Source organism: Lathyrus oleraceus, chromosome 4, assembly GCF_024323335.1.
Source record: "Lathyrus oleraceus cultivar Zhongwan6 chromosome 4, CAAS_Psat_ZW6_1.0, whole genome shotgun sequence".
In the NCBI taxonomy this organism is placed as follows: domain Eukaryota; kingdom Viridiplantae; phylum Streptophyta; class Magnoliopsida; order Fabales; family Fabaceae; genus Lathyrus; species Lathyrus oleraceus.
This window is the reverse complement of record NC_066582.1, coordinates 119,089,405-119,106,235: the sequence shown is the minus strand read 5'-3', so window position 1 is coordinate 119,106,235 and position 16,831 is coordinate 119,089,405. Positions and strand designations below refer to the sequence as shown.

The 16,831-nt window shown below is 33.4% G+C and overlaps 1 protein-coding gene across 1 annotated transcript; it reads right to left on the bottom strand.

The window, feature by feature from the left end:
* Positions 1-3,774: 3,774 nt before the first annotated feature.
* Positions 3,775-9,539, bottom strand: LOC127073913 (E3 ubiquitin-protein ligase SIS3). The gene is made up of 10 exons (XM_051015159.1): positions 9,065-9,539; positions 8,943-8,981; positions 8,794-8,860; positions 8,646-8,719; positions 7,732-7,870; positions 7,558-7,650; positions 7,293-7,358; positions 6,247-6,366; positions 4,661-4,774; positions 3,775-4,498 (listed from the first exon to the last, which is right to left on the bottom strand). The coding sequence occupies exons 1-10, from the start codon at positions 9,091-9,093 to the stop codon at positions 4,094-4,096; spliced, it is 1,146 nt and encodes a 381-aa protein (XP_050871116.1). The 5' UTR covers positions 9,094-9,539; the 3' UTR covers positions 3,775-4,093.
* Positions 9,540-16,831: the final 7,292 nt, after the last annotated feature.

The following is a 16,831-nucleotide window of genomic DNA, read 5'->3' as shown; positions in this document are numbered from 1 at the left end:
CTTTGTGTGGCCTTGTAAAAGAGACGAACATTAAAAGGTAATAAATTTAGTTTAAACATAATGAAAGACAAATTTTCAAAAACAAATTTACTAATTGATTGCATATTTTTGATTGAACGGTTTGAGGATGGAGTAATCATTCGAAATATATTTTTTACTCATCCTGATTCCATAAAGTTGTTCAACAAGTATCATATTGTGTTCATCATTGATTCAACGTATAAGACCAACAAACACATGCTTCCATTATTAAAAATTGTTTGTGTTATCTCTACTAAGAAGACTTATTTTGCCGGGTTCACATTTCTGGAGAGCTAAAAAGAGGAAAATGATATTTAGGCTTTAGAGGTGTGTCGGAAAATGTTGAAGGATAAAGAGTATAGGTCGAAAGTAATTGTCACCGACTCCAATACCTCTTTGATGAATTATGTTGCAAAGGTATTTCTTACTTCTTATGTATTACTTTGTACGTATCACATAACGAAGAATGTGAGAAGTCAGTTTAAACCCGCGTTAGGGACAAAACAAATAAAGGGCGAAGATGGAAAAATGGCCAAAGTGGTCATGATAGTTGAAAGAATAATTGATGCATGGTATGTTATAATAAATTCTTCTACAAAAGAGTTATATGTTGATGTTGTTATACATTTCAGGAAAGTTGGTGAGAAATATATGGATTTGTTGAAATGTGTTGAAAGTATCATTCTTGACCGGGTGAAGGAAAAGGTTATTTGTGCTTAGACCGATCAGGTTAGACACCTTGGAAATACAACAACTAATCAAGTTAAGTCTGCCTGTGCTACAATGAAGAATTGGTTAGGAAATAGTAAAGGTGATTTATGTAAAGATTGAGACTCTGTGAACCAAATGATCCAAAATCAGCATAATGAGATACAAACATCATTAAGTCACAGCATCAGAATGTTGGAACACAGATTCAAAGACAAAAATCTTTATTCACAGTTTGTCGGAAACATATCTCGAGCATGACTGAATTATATTTTTCATGAAGCCAAACGAGTTGAAAAATATGAAAACGTATGGTCTCCATGTGATTGTCTTATTTCAAATAAGGTGAAACTTGATAGCCCAATACGAATAAATGAAGTTTGCACTCATTGGAAAAGGCTCAGTTTGATGATATCGATGTCATGAAGGACGGTAAATCGAATATCTCTATCTTGACCAAATTTGGAAGTGATACAAGAGAGATTTTTGAAAGCTGATGACAATATGAAACTCCACATCAAAGAGAAATTGAGGAAGATTTCTTATCCGGAAAACACAAGCTTGAAACCACCCTCACAACCAGTAAAAACAAAAGGTGGTCCTAAGAAGGTCAAACCAACACCAAGCGACAATTTAACGATGCGATCTCCTTCCTATTTTGAACATGTTGACAAACTTTTTCCCGATGCTCGAACTTCAAAATCTCAAAAAAAAAATATTTTCAAAGAAGCTTGCATTAGCAAACCACCTCCTTCGTCGCCTCTACCAAAAGTCCATTCATTAACGAGATGTCGGTTTTTATGCACAAATACATTGAACGATCGTCAATGTTAAGGGTGACAGTAACTGGGGTTTTGAGTTGTTTCTGCTTTACTCGATAAAGGAGAAGATGATCATACATTTTTCCTACTTCAACTTATTCAAGAGTTGAGAAGCCATGGATAATCATACACACGGTTATACGAGAAAAAAAGAAAAATTTGATGCAATTTATGAATCTCTTGTTCCTTCATTAGTGGACCGACACTGGAGAATAAATGGATGTGCTTCCCTAAAATGGGTCATCTCACAGCAAGTGCGTCTGATACAGTGTGTATTAATCTTACAATATACGATTTCTCAAAAACACTTTTTCCACTACGCAGTGCCCCACCTCAAAATCCAACTAATCGTATTATGTGCATTGGGTGGATTTCGAAATCGTGTCACTTTGTTCAAGTTTATTTAAAATCGGGATGCCCTATACCTCTTACATCACTAGAGTGGACAGCTCATTCAACAGGGAAAGTCGAGACTTGGTCAGATCATTTTTTGAAAATGATGCAAGAGTTCACCAAGCTGAGCGAGATTGAAAGAGAATCAAATAAACAAAAGTCAAAGGTGGTACCACCCATAGAATTAGTCGGCGACAGATGTTTCGATTCATTTTAGTTTTTATTAAACATTGTGTTTACGTGGTTAGACGTGTTTTTGTATGTAATCTTGTATTAATATTAATGATGTAAGTTTTTATTAAACATTGTGTTTACGTGGCGACACATGTTTCGATTCATTTTAGTTTTTATTAAACATTGTATATATATATTTCAAAGGTTTCAATACATGTCTAAGTTTCGAGAAAATTTCTCCACTTTTCATTCTAAAACAGATTATGTTTCTGTCTGTTCCTAAATTGATTATGAGCTGGATGGTTCCTGAAATACATCTCCAAAATAATATAATATGGTGGTACCTGAAATGCATCTTCGAAGCATCCCCTATTACAAGATAAAATTTCCAAGTTCCATATTTTTCTAGAAATACATCTCCTAAAATATACGGAGATACATTTTTCTGGTTATTTGATTCTTTCTGGTTATGTGATTCTTTCTGCTTTAGTTCAACCTGGAAATACATCTTCATAAAATAAACGGATATACATTTTCAAAAACTAATTAAATTTTACAGAGATACATTTCTAAAAACTAATTAGACAAAATATGGGGCGTAACTCAAAGTTAGCATGGATCGTGTGTGTTTGTGATGCGTTCGGAGGCATCTCCGAAATCAATGAATATTTTAAATTTTTCAAAAGGGTGGAGTATCAATATATAGAGTGCCTTAAGCGACTCTCCCCATTTTTATGGTTGAACCTCTTTTCTTCTTATCGAATGAAGGAAGCACAAAATCAGTAAACTAAAAAAAAAGTTCTAAGCTAAACCAAATACAGAGTTTATGCATTTTGACAAAAGTGGTACAACATGGTTCATTGTTGAACCTCTTTTCTTCCTATCGAATCAAGGAAGCACAAAATCACTAAACTAAAAAAACATTCTAAAGCTTGGTGAAACCAAATAGAGTATGCATTTTGACAAAAGTGGTACAACAAGGTTCAAAAGCAAAAGAAGAGCACAACAAGAGTGATAAGAATCACTATATCTAAGTTCTCTAAGGTAGAAAGAAAAGAAGGTTTATTGGGAAAAAAGACAACAGACGGCGAGTGTATAAAAAATTGTTAATCCCTCCACAATTTTTTTTTGTTTAAACAAAACAAATATTGTAAAATAATTTTACAATATCATCTAATAAAAAATTATCCATAATGCCAAATGAAATATCTCTGTAATTTTGATAGAATATGTCAATTGATTACCGGTGTAAAATTCTATTATACCTTCCATTTTCTCTTATATGAATTAAAATGTGAATTTTATCGATATGAGAATTCTCTGCTTATAAAATTGATTAATATTATAGTTTGGTGACTCAGCCAATAACTTTGTCATGTCATGTAGCCAGGTCATCAAATCACATCCACCTTAGCGAAAAATTCTAAGGGAACAGAATAAAAATGTTGTGGAATCAGAGTTAAATCGTAAGTGTTTTTACAACTAAAATCAAAATGAATCTATTTGCATAGAATTTTTTGCATATTTAAAAGTCAACAACAATAATGAGATTTTTTAATAGAATTTAATTTTTGAATGTGATGTCCAATGGTCAAAGGTCAACTCCGTCTATATCACACTCTTCCAAAAAAAACTATCACGCTTACGCCCAATAAAATGAAACAGGCAAAACTAAAACAGTACTCCTATATGATTATAAATTTGAACTCTTTTTACACTATCAAAACATAAGAGACAATTACACATCTTCAGTTCTAACCTAGGTTAGTCAAGCAAAAAGGTATACCTTGATTTTCAAGTCCTACTACGCCACTCCAAGATGTCCCAGACAAAGAAACTGACCCATTTCTTCATGGATCAATGTAAGAATTTCATGTTAGAATGTGAACCATTTTTATACAGCCCAGATGAGGATATGCATTCTTTCACCTCTAGAATGAGTTAGAAATATATGGGAAGCGCCGAAACCACATAACCTAAGTTTGTGCAGAGGAATGACTAACAGGCATGCATTCCACAGAAGAGACTTGGACTCTGTTTGGTGCATTTTGTGTCACAATAGGTACAACAACACCATTCTCAGCATTTTGCAAAGCATTATCTGTGTCACCAACTGGCCCTGCAATTTCAGAACGCACTGGGCGGAGAAGTCCCTGTAACCTTAACAGGTAACTTTGACTGGAAGGTTGGCCTCTCACATAGCTAGTTGTTGTCACAACACTGGCAGAAGATCGTTCAGAATCTGGACGGAGATTGGACAGGGCACTAAGATCAAGATTTGGGAACACTGAGCAACGGCACCGAGGACATTTCACATTCAGCCTAAGCCACTCGTCAATGCATTCAACATGAAAATTGTGTGCACAAGGCAAGCCACGAACCTGCATCATAGAGTAAACTATTTTTAAATCACTCTACAATCCACATTACAACTCAACTTAAATTGTTCTCACGGTTAGACAGCATGTTTTGAAGTATTGTATAGAAAACAGCGCATATTATGACCTGCTCTAGACCTTTAATTAGATTTGGAATAAATATACCTCATTCCCAACACGGAACTCTTCTAAGCAGATGGGGCATTCACTGCAATCAGTAGGAACAGCCTTTAACATGAACTTTGGGAGTTCCTGAATCAATGCTTCAACTGCTTCTCTCTGCATCCAACCCAGATAAGAAACTTTAGTATCAGCACTGAAATTGAATATTAATAAGTGAACACTCCGGAACCTTTTAGTTTTGTTGAGTACCTACCAAATCATCCAATCATTTAATGTCATGTCATTTTTTTAATTTAATTATTTTAGTTCATTTAAATTTTGAATTAATTTTGGCTATACTCAACAAAGCTCAAGGGTAGTATAGAACTCTTCGTATACTCAAAAGGAATTTGAATGATAAATATATGGCATAACGATAGGTTCCCGGCTTTGGTTAGGAGTTCAGGAGGGAAAGGGAGGGAAGGGCTTTGAAGAAAAAGAAGGATGAAGTGGAAAGAAGGAAGGATTTTGGGAGAGGGGGTTTTTGAAGGATTGTTTTTCTTCATAATACAAAAACTCCTTAATTATAGGAAACTCAAATTATATTGGAGCGGGATTTTGGAGGGCTTGGACAAATTTTCCGAATCCAATCTATTTTGTTACTTGTTATAATCACAGTTATTAATAGCGGTCGCTCCAAGCACTATCCCGGGATTCTCTCCCGGTGCGGAAACCCTCCGCTGCGGAGGAGAGGCGCTCATCCCAGTTTTGGATAGCGGCCGGGAAAGCTGGGATAGAGGGTTGCGGGAGCGGAGCGCTTCCCGGTCCGGAGCGGTTTTCTGCTTTTAGAGCTTTTTTGGAGTGCGAAAAAACCTTTTAACCCTTAAAAAGTTTTAAATTGAAAATTTTATTATAGTCGTTCGTTTTTTCTCCTCTCATTCGTGTTTTTTCACCTTTCTCCATCGCGTTTCTTTTGTTTTCTGCTTTTCTATTTTGTTCTCTATCCTGTTCTTCTCTATTCATTGTTTTTCTATTCGTTTTCAGCATGTTTTTTCTTTCATATCATTGTTTTTTTTCCTTTCTTTTAAAATATAGTGATTATGGAATTAATATATATAGATTATTCCTATAATTAGTCCAAAAAGTTATTTAATCTACATTAAATATATATGTAGATTATTCATATAATTAATCCAAAAAATTATCCCGCTATCCCATTTTTGGGGTTGGCTGCTCCGCTCCGCTATCCAGGATTAATAACTCTGGTTATAATACTTTAATATTTAAAATTAAAAATACATTAATAATAAACATTTATTTATCATTTTATTCTATACAAAACACTTTCAAAAAAGGTGAAAGATTTATCTATTTTTCCCTCTACTCCCCTCCTCGCCAAAATTCCAAACACAGCCTAAAATTATGAAAATATTTTAACTACTTCTATTCTTACAGCTTCTAGAAGCTGTGCTTGTAGGATAGGGTCATCACATGTATGGGGGGACTCTATTCTATCAGAATTTAGACAACATTTCATCAACTAATCTACATGACAATACAGTTCACTCTGCTTGACAATACTGTAGTCTGTAGCTTTGCATGAGTTGTAATATGAAATCAACAAGTCTGCAAAGATCAACTAAAACTACCTGAGCTGGTGTTAGGTAAAGTCCTGGATGATATGCAGCAGCATCTTGGCCCATGCCCCTTGTCTCTTGACCCGCGGCTTCAAATGCCCAATCAGGCACGCGGATCATATCGACCAAAACCTAAAAAAGCAAAAATAACAACTATTAGCATCAAATAGCTGTAGTGTGGATGATCAAACAGAAATGAATATAAATTTAGATTTCTAAGAATATGATGACAGATTATGCTTCAATGAAATAATCAACCCCATATGTACAATCATTTAAATAAGAGAAAGCAATAGACTGATTGTGTTGCCTCCAGAAAGAATCCAACTTTACAAGCTTCGAAACAACATTTTCTCTAACTTTCTGGGAATCTGATTCAACGGAATTTTTTTTCAAGAGGTGAAAAATAAAGCTTAAGGGAAGGCGTGGCGAAACTTATAACCACACATCATATACAAGGGACTGTGTCCAGTAACAATGTACCCTAGAACCTTGTTATAGAAGAACTAACAGAAAAACCAGCCATAAAACTGACGGCGAAAGAAAATAAATAATCAATTTGTAATCAGGAAAATGTTGAATTAAGCATACTAATTTATCGCGTTACAAAGCAACAGGATAGTTTGCTGGGTACACAGTTGCTAGATAAGTTGAATTTCATAAATGGAAACTATGACATGGTTAACAATCTCAAAACAAGACTAAAATAAAAACAAAGCACCATAGATTCATCACACATACTCTAATAGTGTATTATCGCTCATCAGATAGGGTGGCATTAACTGATAAGCAAGTGTCAATAACATGTCGTCAGCTTACAAGTTTATTACAGATGTTAACAAATGAATTATTGTACCAGTTACGGATTCAAGATAGAACTTAAAATGCTCTCCTACTGCCTGCCCTGTCAATTATAAGGGAACAACAAGGGCGGGCAATTCTGAAAAAAAATTCATGTTATTACGAAAATTATGTAGAAATACCAATTATAAGAATATAGTTTCCATAACATGTGTAACTAAAACTGCTAAATATGTTGCAATGAAGGCAAATCTTACCCCATATTCAGACACTGGAATACCCTGTTGGGCACGCACTAAGTGTGCTTGTCGTCGAGTCAACCACTGCAAGAGGTTAAAAAGGCCAAAATGATTACTGCAACAACCTAGATATCAAATAATGAAGATAAATATTGTTTTGCAGATATTCTATGTTTATCAGTTGTTCAGAACATGAACACCACCGCAAATGGAGTTAAAAAAGATTGTGACATGCTAACAAGTCAAAGAAACATTTAATGATTTATACAGCTCCACCACTAACCTTTCCCACTGACATGCAAGCAATGCAAAGAAGTCCACAGTAGCTAAAAAGTAACCAGATGAGAAATCCCCATTTCTGACCCTCTTCAGGCAACTGCAGATGATTATTTGCATTATGCCTCATAAACATGTTAACAAGAGTATAACTAAAACTTAACTTAAATGAAAAACATACACAGCTCTTGGCACTCCTGAACCACATGGTACCAACTATAGTCCAAGCCCAAAGAAATGGATAAAGAAGCAATCCAAGGATTGAGAGGACAGCTACTCTTCCACAGAAACGGGCGTATCTCTGCTGCCACCCAAAATCTCTAGAAGCATATGAGAAGGGATGGAGGAACAATGTGCAGAGGAATTAGTTTCGGGATTTAAGAAATTAAAACATCATTTGACTTGGTTTGTTTGATGCAACACAAAATATTCAGAACCAATTTAGTTGAGATCGAGGTTACTATCATCAAATCGAAGTCATCTATGCATGCAAAATGATTTTGCAAGTGAATGTTGAACAGCCAAGAGAAATTACATGAAATATATCATAGAAATTCACTTTCCAAAATCCATATATGAAAACTATATTTTTATAAAATCATAGGCTTCCATTTATCTCCCACTAACTTGTATGCCTCTTCCAGACTACTATTTTAACTTTTAACCTTAAGCCATGTCACTTGCCACCATTCCAAACACTGATTCAATTGTATTCCTGGAAAATGACTAAATGGGCTCGGCTATTGCCTATGTTAAAATATCGCATCTAATGTATGTCAACAAAGTAAAAAAATTAATGGCATACGGCAACGATATCAATATTTTATATAAACAGGTGATCATTGTGGGTAGAGTACAGGAATCTTAGTTATAAAGTGCAGGGTCATTACTTATTGCATATTGAGATATGACTTATCTCTTCCATTAGATGGATTAAACAAACACATGAGAACAGTGAAAGACAATATCTCATCTACCGTACTCTAAATTAGCTACATTAAATCATACATACAATACAAACTGAAGAAAACAGGCTAAATATAGTAATGAAATAAGCAAGAATAACATAAAAAGTTAATGAATTGAAGGGCTTACAAACCCATTCCCGCAGCAAAGCCATTATCAACAAACATCAAGAGCCGGAAAACAAACACAGCAGTATAGTCCACCTAAAGAACAGTGAGTCAGTAAAATAAAGAAGATAAAAAAACGCAAGGATTAGGAGAAGAGTCAATGAACCCACCACAATCCATATGTGCAATGGGTATGTACAAGAATGGTAGCGCTTCCAATTAATTGCAACAATAACTCTACAAGTTCAAGTGTCAAGAAAACATGCAGAATCGAAAATGCGTAACGATAGTAAAATTAAGAAGAATTGAAAAAGGATACACGCTGGTGGCGAGCATGGACAAGAAAAACCCATCGTACCTAGAAGGAGAAAGATGCATTGGATCAAAATTGGGATAACAGAGAGAAAATAGTAAGAGAGAGAGAGAGAGAACAACACTAACCACTTGAAATCAACGCCTCTGATGGCCATGGGAATTGATTCGAGAGAAACCCTAACGATTGAAGAGGTGTGGTGTGGAAGGATCGCGCTTAAGGAGAAAATGCATTAACGGAATCGGAATTGGATTGTAAATGAATTAAAGGAAATAGTAGAGGTTTATGAAAGGGGAAAAAGGAGTAAAAAGAAGTAGAGTGTGGTGATAGTGAATGAAGCAGTAATGGAAAAAGCGAAAGAGTGACAGAACAATAAAATTGAGAGAGAGAGAGAAGAAAAGACAATCCACGGTAGCAGCAGCGCACCGCGAAGTTGCGAACGACAGATGAGATGATGGACTTCTCTTTTACTGCATCACTGCGCACTGAGACTGAGGTTACTTTTACGTTTTCCCTTTCGTCTACTTTTGGTATGGATTTTCAATTTCGATGCGTTCGAGCATGTCTATTCCATTCTCATTGAATATTATTAACTTCTTTTCCGGATCTAATCTAACCTAATAAAAACTTACTTTATCTCTATTTTCTTTTAATTAATACTACCTCCGTTTTTTATTATAAATTGTTTTAAAAAAATATTTTATACCATAATATAAGTCGTTTTATGATACCAATGAATTATTAATGTTATTTTTCCTATTATACTCTTAAATATTTATTATTCTCTTTTCTTTCAATTATGACAATTTATCTTTTCAATATCATTAATAAAGGACAATTTTATAAAACACTTCATAATTTATCTTTTTCATACAACAATTATTACATTTTTTAATACGTGTAAAAAGTCAAAAACGATTTATAATAAAAAACGGAGGGAGTAAACCAATTCATTTTGTTGTATTACACATTGTGCTCTGCTTATACAAAATTTAGATAAGTTTGGTTGCCATCAAAATCAAGAAAAGGCTCAAAATCATATCATAATGCTTACATCAAACTTAAAATGCGATTTTGCATTGGAATGTCGTATTTTATATACAAGTGTATATTCAAACATATATTTAATCGGTTTGATTTTGCGATATAGAATTAAATTTTGGATAAAATTTGATTAAAAGTTAGTTAAATATAAATTGATTTATATTTAAACAAAAATTTAATATTATTTTTTTTATCTCTTATTTTTAACTTGTTGTTAAGTATGGTCTCTTTATTTTTAAAAATATTATTTTAGTCTTTAAATTTTTTAAATTTATTAAGTGTTACATATGTTTTAACCTTCTAGTTCACACCAATAGAGTTTATTGTGGTTTATATAGCATCTCAGCTGGCGAATATGTATAAATCCTAAATTGAATTAGACTATTTTCAAAGGTTTAATCGTCAACCGGACACCTGCTTTAAGAAATGGATAATAATAACTTATATTAAGAAATGGATAATAATAACTTATATCCTAGGGATACATGTTAAGAATTAATTATAAAAATGTTTTCTTGAAATTTGTGTATGGTTTTTATCAAAATTTTATAATTAATATTTTTATTATTTTTTCTAATATAAACTTTTTATTTATGAATGGTTTAATATGTATCCTTCTGATAGAGTTAGCATTCCTCTTAATAAAAAAAATATTTGTTAGCTTTAAGACAAAATGTTGGTTACCCTTTTCGCAACTTAGAGCTTGTTGCATTGGTTGCATTGAATAAAAAAATATTAATTTGAAATTTGTGTTTCAAACTTTTGCTTTTTTTTTTCTTTTGTTTTTTAACAATTAATTTACTTATAAATGAGATTATTTCAAAAAAATTATACTCAAATTTTCTCTCACAATTTTATTTTTTTCTAAAAAGTTCAATTTCTCTCACAATTTCATCACTTTACTTTTAATTTTTAAATTTTTCTCTCACAAATTCATCTTATGGGACTTTCATTTGACACAATATTTTACTTAAATTTTCATCTTCTTATTTCAAAATTACTCTTACTTAGATCAAATGTATCATAATCAATATAATTTTCTAACAATCTATGTATCAGCTCATGCAAAATTATCAACATCTGAATCCTTAAAATAAATTCTCAATATCCATCACCAACAACAAACAATGTCGTATTTTTTCCGTCACCAAACAACACAAATATATATTTTAGATCTCAAATAAATAATACTCATGAGGTGGAGTTTTCACATCGTGAACCCGAAACACTAATTGGATTTATGTCTGAACGTCAAGTTCCATAATTTTCAACTCAAATTGGTATTGAGAATATTACAATTAAAGGAGAAGAAAGGCATTCGATAAAAAAAAGAACTTGAGAGCTATTCACATGAAATGAAGATACATTTTTCGTGAAATCATGGTTCAATGTTTCAAAGGATCCAATAGTGGGGGTTGATCAAAAGTCTATAGTTTTTTGTTAAAAAACACTGTCGATTATAATCAGTATCGTGGGCGGTCGCGAGAAAAGCAACGTAACCAATTAAAATGTTGATGGTATCGGATAAACATTCTTGTTCAAAAATTTGTTGGATGTTATAAACAAGCTATTAATGAAAAAAGAGTGGAACATCGGAGAAAGATATTTTAGTCAACGTATATGCTTTTTTTGCTCAAGATGAAGGTGCATCATTCAATCTTGAGTGTGCATGGCGGCTTTTAAAATATGAACCTAAATGGATGGGAGCACCCACCGAAAATTCTCCAACGAGAACAAATAATTATGCTAGCAGTGCATACACATCATCGTCTAACTCATCGACACCTTTAAGTTATGAGTATAACTCATTATTTCCAATGAAGCGTCCAATGAGACAAAAGGCATAAAATAGAAAGGGTAAGACAAAGGAAAATGCAAATGCAATTGAACCGCCTTCTAGTGTTATGCATGATATAATTAATAAAAGAGTGGCAGTAGTGGAAAATCTAGCACGAGTTAAGGAGGAGAAAAAAAATTAATCGTAGAAAAGATGAAGTTTGAAGAAATGCAGTTCATCATGTCATGCACTTATAAGATGAATGAGAGTCAACGTGAACTTCATGAAAAATATTGTAATAGGCTAAAAAAATATGGATTTTACTTAAGATAAAATGTTCTAGTTGTCATCCCTAATTTTCAATCCTAAGATGCAACTATCATTTGTATCATTTTCATGACATCTATCATCTTTGCATTACTAACCTATTGAAACTACACAAAGATTTTATACTTTGTTTGTCTTAAGCTAGGGTTTTGCATCAAGAGCTTTCAAAGATTGATCAATCAATACTTGGCATGAGTTTTAACATTCCAAACTCCTCATTCTTACCAAGTAATCAAGTGACTTCCATCAATATGAATCGATTTCAAGATCATTACATCTCAAGGTCATCAAGCCATAATTCATCTGACACTCAAAATTAGGGTTTTGGTCAAAGTCAGCTTGATGTTGGCTCTTTGACCAAAGCATGATTATATGGCTTGAGGCATGATCCAAGGTATTAAAATGTGTACTCATAACCCACTCATACAATTCATATGACTCAAGAGATTAGGTTCATAAGCAGATGAAAGTTGGAACACAATTGATGAAAAAGTCAATAAATACTTAAAGTCAAAGTTTGACTTTTAAGATTTTTGTTCAACTGTGAACTTTTCAAGTCAAGGATTATGAAAATATGATCATTGAAGTCATTTGATCAAGTTTAGTCAAGAAAATCAAGGTTACTTGCAAAAATGGCAAAGATGGAGAATTTGAAATTTTTACTAAGTCCCTAAAAAAACATGTCCAAGTACCCAATTTTCCAAGGCCATAACTTATGATCCAAGCAACCATTTTCTTTTCTCCAATGATCAGATTAAAGACCTTGCTTCATACTTCAACTTTGTCCTAGGTAATAAAACCTCAAAAAATGCACGAATAAGGAGATATGGGGCTATGAAGTGGATGATTCATTTGTTTGTCAAGTGGTAAAACACTTGGTGAAATTTTCAGCATGCTGACCTAGTCAAGTGACCAACTTTATGCCAGTTTTTCACCCAGATCCCAACTGATTCAAGAAAAGTGATCGATATGAAAGTTGTAGATCATGATTTCGTCTTTCCAATATGTCCAAGATCAATAAATTCTCATGCTCGAGCTAAGAGAATAAAATTTGGGAAGACAACCTCGTGGAATGGTTCATAAGTCAAATTCTAAGCCAAAGTACACTACAAATCCAAACAAATCTACAAGTACATATACTTCTTGCTTCTAAATATCACTCTAATCAGAAGATCACACACACTTTTGAGCCATTATCCAAGCAACCAAGCCATTACACAATGAACCATTCCATTTTTGGCATAAAGGTTACACTTCCATTTGTGAAAAGTGGCTTGAACCCAACATTAAGTACTATTGAGCTCCCAAATGGCTTTGGCTCTGATACATACCAACTCTAAACAGCAAGTTCACTCCTACACTTCAGACAAAGCTCAATAAAACACTTCAAGCCCCATATACTTTTGCCATGCTTCCCACTTGGTGTTTTGTGCAAGAACCAACCAAGCAAGCAAACTAGTACAAGGCATAATTATTTTATGATATTTAAGGCTTCTTGAACCCTCAAAGATCCCTATAAATAGAGGACAAAGCCTCATCTATCCAGACACCAAGATTTCCAAGAAAAACTCCATTCTTGAGAGCTTTTCAACCTTAACCTCCATTCTCTCATTTGGCTCATGCATTCTGCAAACCAAAGGTTCCAATCATCTTCTGGGAACTCATAAGCATTAGGAGAAGCATCAAATAGTAGCTGGAAGTAGTGTTGAAGAGGCATTGGACCTTGCTCCAATAGGTATATTCTTGCACTTTGAAACTCATCATGCATACGTCATTTCATTTTGATTTCTGAAGTAAATATGTAGCATTTATTGTGTTAAGAAGGATCATTAGCTTACATGTCATTTATATTGCTGTTTATGTGAAATTATGTTGCATGAAACCTAAAGTTTCAGTTCTGGTTTTTGCCTTCGTGCATCTCCATCTTTGAGTATTAGCCAAAACCTATGGCGCCATTGTGTTCCTTGCATTTTTCTATGCGATTTTGATCTTTATTTAATGAAAATTTGTTGAGAAATGAGAGAGATATGATTAATGAAAGATTGGAAAAATAGTGGGAAAAAGAAAACGAAAATGAGAGAGAGAGAGAGGTTGAAGATGATGCTGAATTGGCATTGGAAAAAGTCCATGGAACCCCAAGGACGTGGGTTCGAACCTGGCCAGCGTAATGTTTATTTTTTCTCATTTGTTAAATGTTCATTTTTCTTCATAACTTCTAAAACCCATAACTTCATGATCCCATAACCTTTTTGGCCCATTCTTTTTGCCATGTGTCCATAAGAATGTCTATTTTATGATGACACCAAAAAAATCCCAAAAATATTATTTATTACACCACTTTTGATTGGATGGAAAACATGTGTTTTAAGTGTTTTTAAGGCTCCTAATTGATTCTTTCGACTTGTGTCTTATTTGTTCTCGATGTTGAAAGTTTGTATGATTAAAGCACACTCTTTTAAATATTGATTGTTATCTTTAACATGTTTGAAATTGATTATTTTCATACAATGTATCAATTGATTCACCTTGAAAACATGTTTGAATGAATGGTTAGGAGGTGATTAGGTTTCCACTTAAGTTTTGGTCTTATCATGAACTTTGATTCAAGTCTAATGTTTATTTTGTGAAGACTTATAATGTGATGCATGTTTCACCTAAATTGATTCATGTTGTGTTTACCATGTACCAATGAATGATTTTACCATGTCAGGTATGATTTTGTCTTCACCATCAATATGTTGTGTCTTGTGATGTTATGTGAAACTTAATCATGTCTTGTTTATGCTTATCTCAATGCCTAAAAAACCATGTTTAACATTGTCATCCATACCTTGTGATTGTCGTTGTACTTAGCCATATTTTGTGCCATAATGTTAATGCATGTTCAATCTTGTTATTGTTTATATCCAAGGGAAAAGAATCATGACATTATTGTCATTTTGCGTGTGTATGTTCATCTGCATTCTATACAACTTTGCTTCCCCTTAATCCAAAAACTTCTAGATACAATCTTAGGTTCCCCTCAATCTAAACCTTAGGATTCCATCTCTCTCTCCTTCTTATAACCACTTTCGTAATAAAATTTGACTTAGGTTATTGTTTTCCCTTTTATTTCTTAATCAAATGCTTCAAAATACTTAAGCATATTCAAAGATCTTATCATAAGACCTAAAAAACACAAACTTAATTCAAACCCTTTTGCCACTTTGGATTTTCCATGTTTAAAACCTTTTCATAAAAGGATTAGACATGAGTCATACCTAGTTGAGATTTAAATCTCCTACCCCATAACATTGTTGAGATTGATATTGATTCTTTTCCATTTGGAAGAGGTATGTGGCATACTTGTTGATTTTATATCCAAGTGAGAGCCCTTCTTTCAATTTGATGCAAAGATCTATCTTCCACATGTTTTTTGGTGGTTTAAAAGTGAGTTTTCTCCTTAAGATGACAATTTGTATCTTTCTTATAAAATCAACCCCAATAAATCCCTTCTTATTTTTGAACCCGAACTACGAGGTTTTGATCCTTCACGGGTACGTAGGCATAAGACTCAATGTCTTTCCAAATCATCAAACAATAAAAAATGTTCTTTTTCTCATCTCCCCAAATCAAATAACAAACAACTTTAAACCAAACACATATATCTAAAAGGTTCCTGTAGAGTACTACAGATGATTAGAATGCTGATATCTTCCCTTTTCATAACACACCCCCGTACCTTTAGAATCTCCCCCCATTTTGCTTAGCTTAAGTTTAATCTTCTAGCTTTGCATATACATATTGGGTTTATTTTTGAATATTTTCCCCTTCCCTTGGATAAATTAAAGTTCGATGGTGATATTTTGATTCATGAGTCAAGTCTAATAAATAGCTTAGTCTCTGATTCTTCATCGTGATATAAATGGCGACTTCACTAGGGAGTGGAATATTAAGTGGGTGATACCTAACTTGTTTATATGTGTTTATTATCATTTGTTGCTATGTTTTCTTGGGTTTCATTATGAAGATCTATAAGTGGTGAGGAAATCCTAACCCGGATTAGAGAATACAAATAAGATAGGATGGTGGTATAATCAAAGTTACATGTCTGGAGTAATCTTAAGCATGATTGACATATGATATAACCCCGCTCAGTGGAGATCCCTTTGATGGTAATATTTGTTGTTACGAGTAAATCGCAGTGGCATTATTATCTTCTGTTGGTTCTATGTGTTGGCAGCAATTTTGGTAAAACCTATAGTGTTCACAAGTTATCATAAGTATTGTCTTGACATAAGATAACTTGTACCTGCAGGATGTTTAAAATGTGAATGTGCAGGATTTTTACTGAGATGTCAGACCCGATGTCATGACATCTGTATACAGAATATTCAGTCTGAATGTTATGTATTATGTGATTGCATTTTTAATGTTAATCTATGTATGATTGATGAGATGATTGAATGCGCTATCAATCATTAATTATAACTAGATTGACTTATTTTCCAATGAGATATAATCAGCTGTCATGAGAAGATATGAATGGAAAATAGTTTTAGGGTTTTATGATGTCCAAGCCCAGCCAATTGCTTCTATATAAAGGACATGGAAAACCTGGTTTTATACACAAGAAATAACGAACGAAATATTGAGAGAGAATAAGGGTTTGAGTCTTGTGTGGTTGTGTGAATTGTAAGCCATTCAATTCATCCATAGATGATTGAATTGGTCTGATTTTTGAGTTGTAATTTGTCCACTCTAAGCT

What these genes read in the sequence shown, in the direction of transcription:
- LOC127073913 (XM_051015159.1), bottom strand. Translation starts at nt 9,093, where the DNA reads ATGGCCATCAGAGGCGTTGATTTCAAGTG. An exon ending in TCCATGCTCGCCACCAGCGT is followed by an intron (nt 8,861 to 8,942) that starts GTATCCTTTTTC and finishes TTGAACTTGTAG; the next exon opens with AGTTATTGTTGCAATTAATT. An exon ending in CTTGCATGTCAGTGGGAAAG is followed by an intron (nt 7,359 to 7,557) that starts GTTAGTGGTGGA and finishes AACCTCTTGCAG; the next exon opens with TGGTTGACTCGACGACAAGC.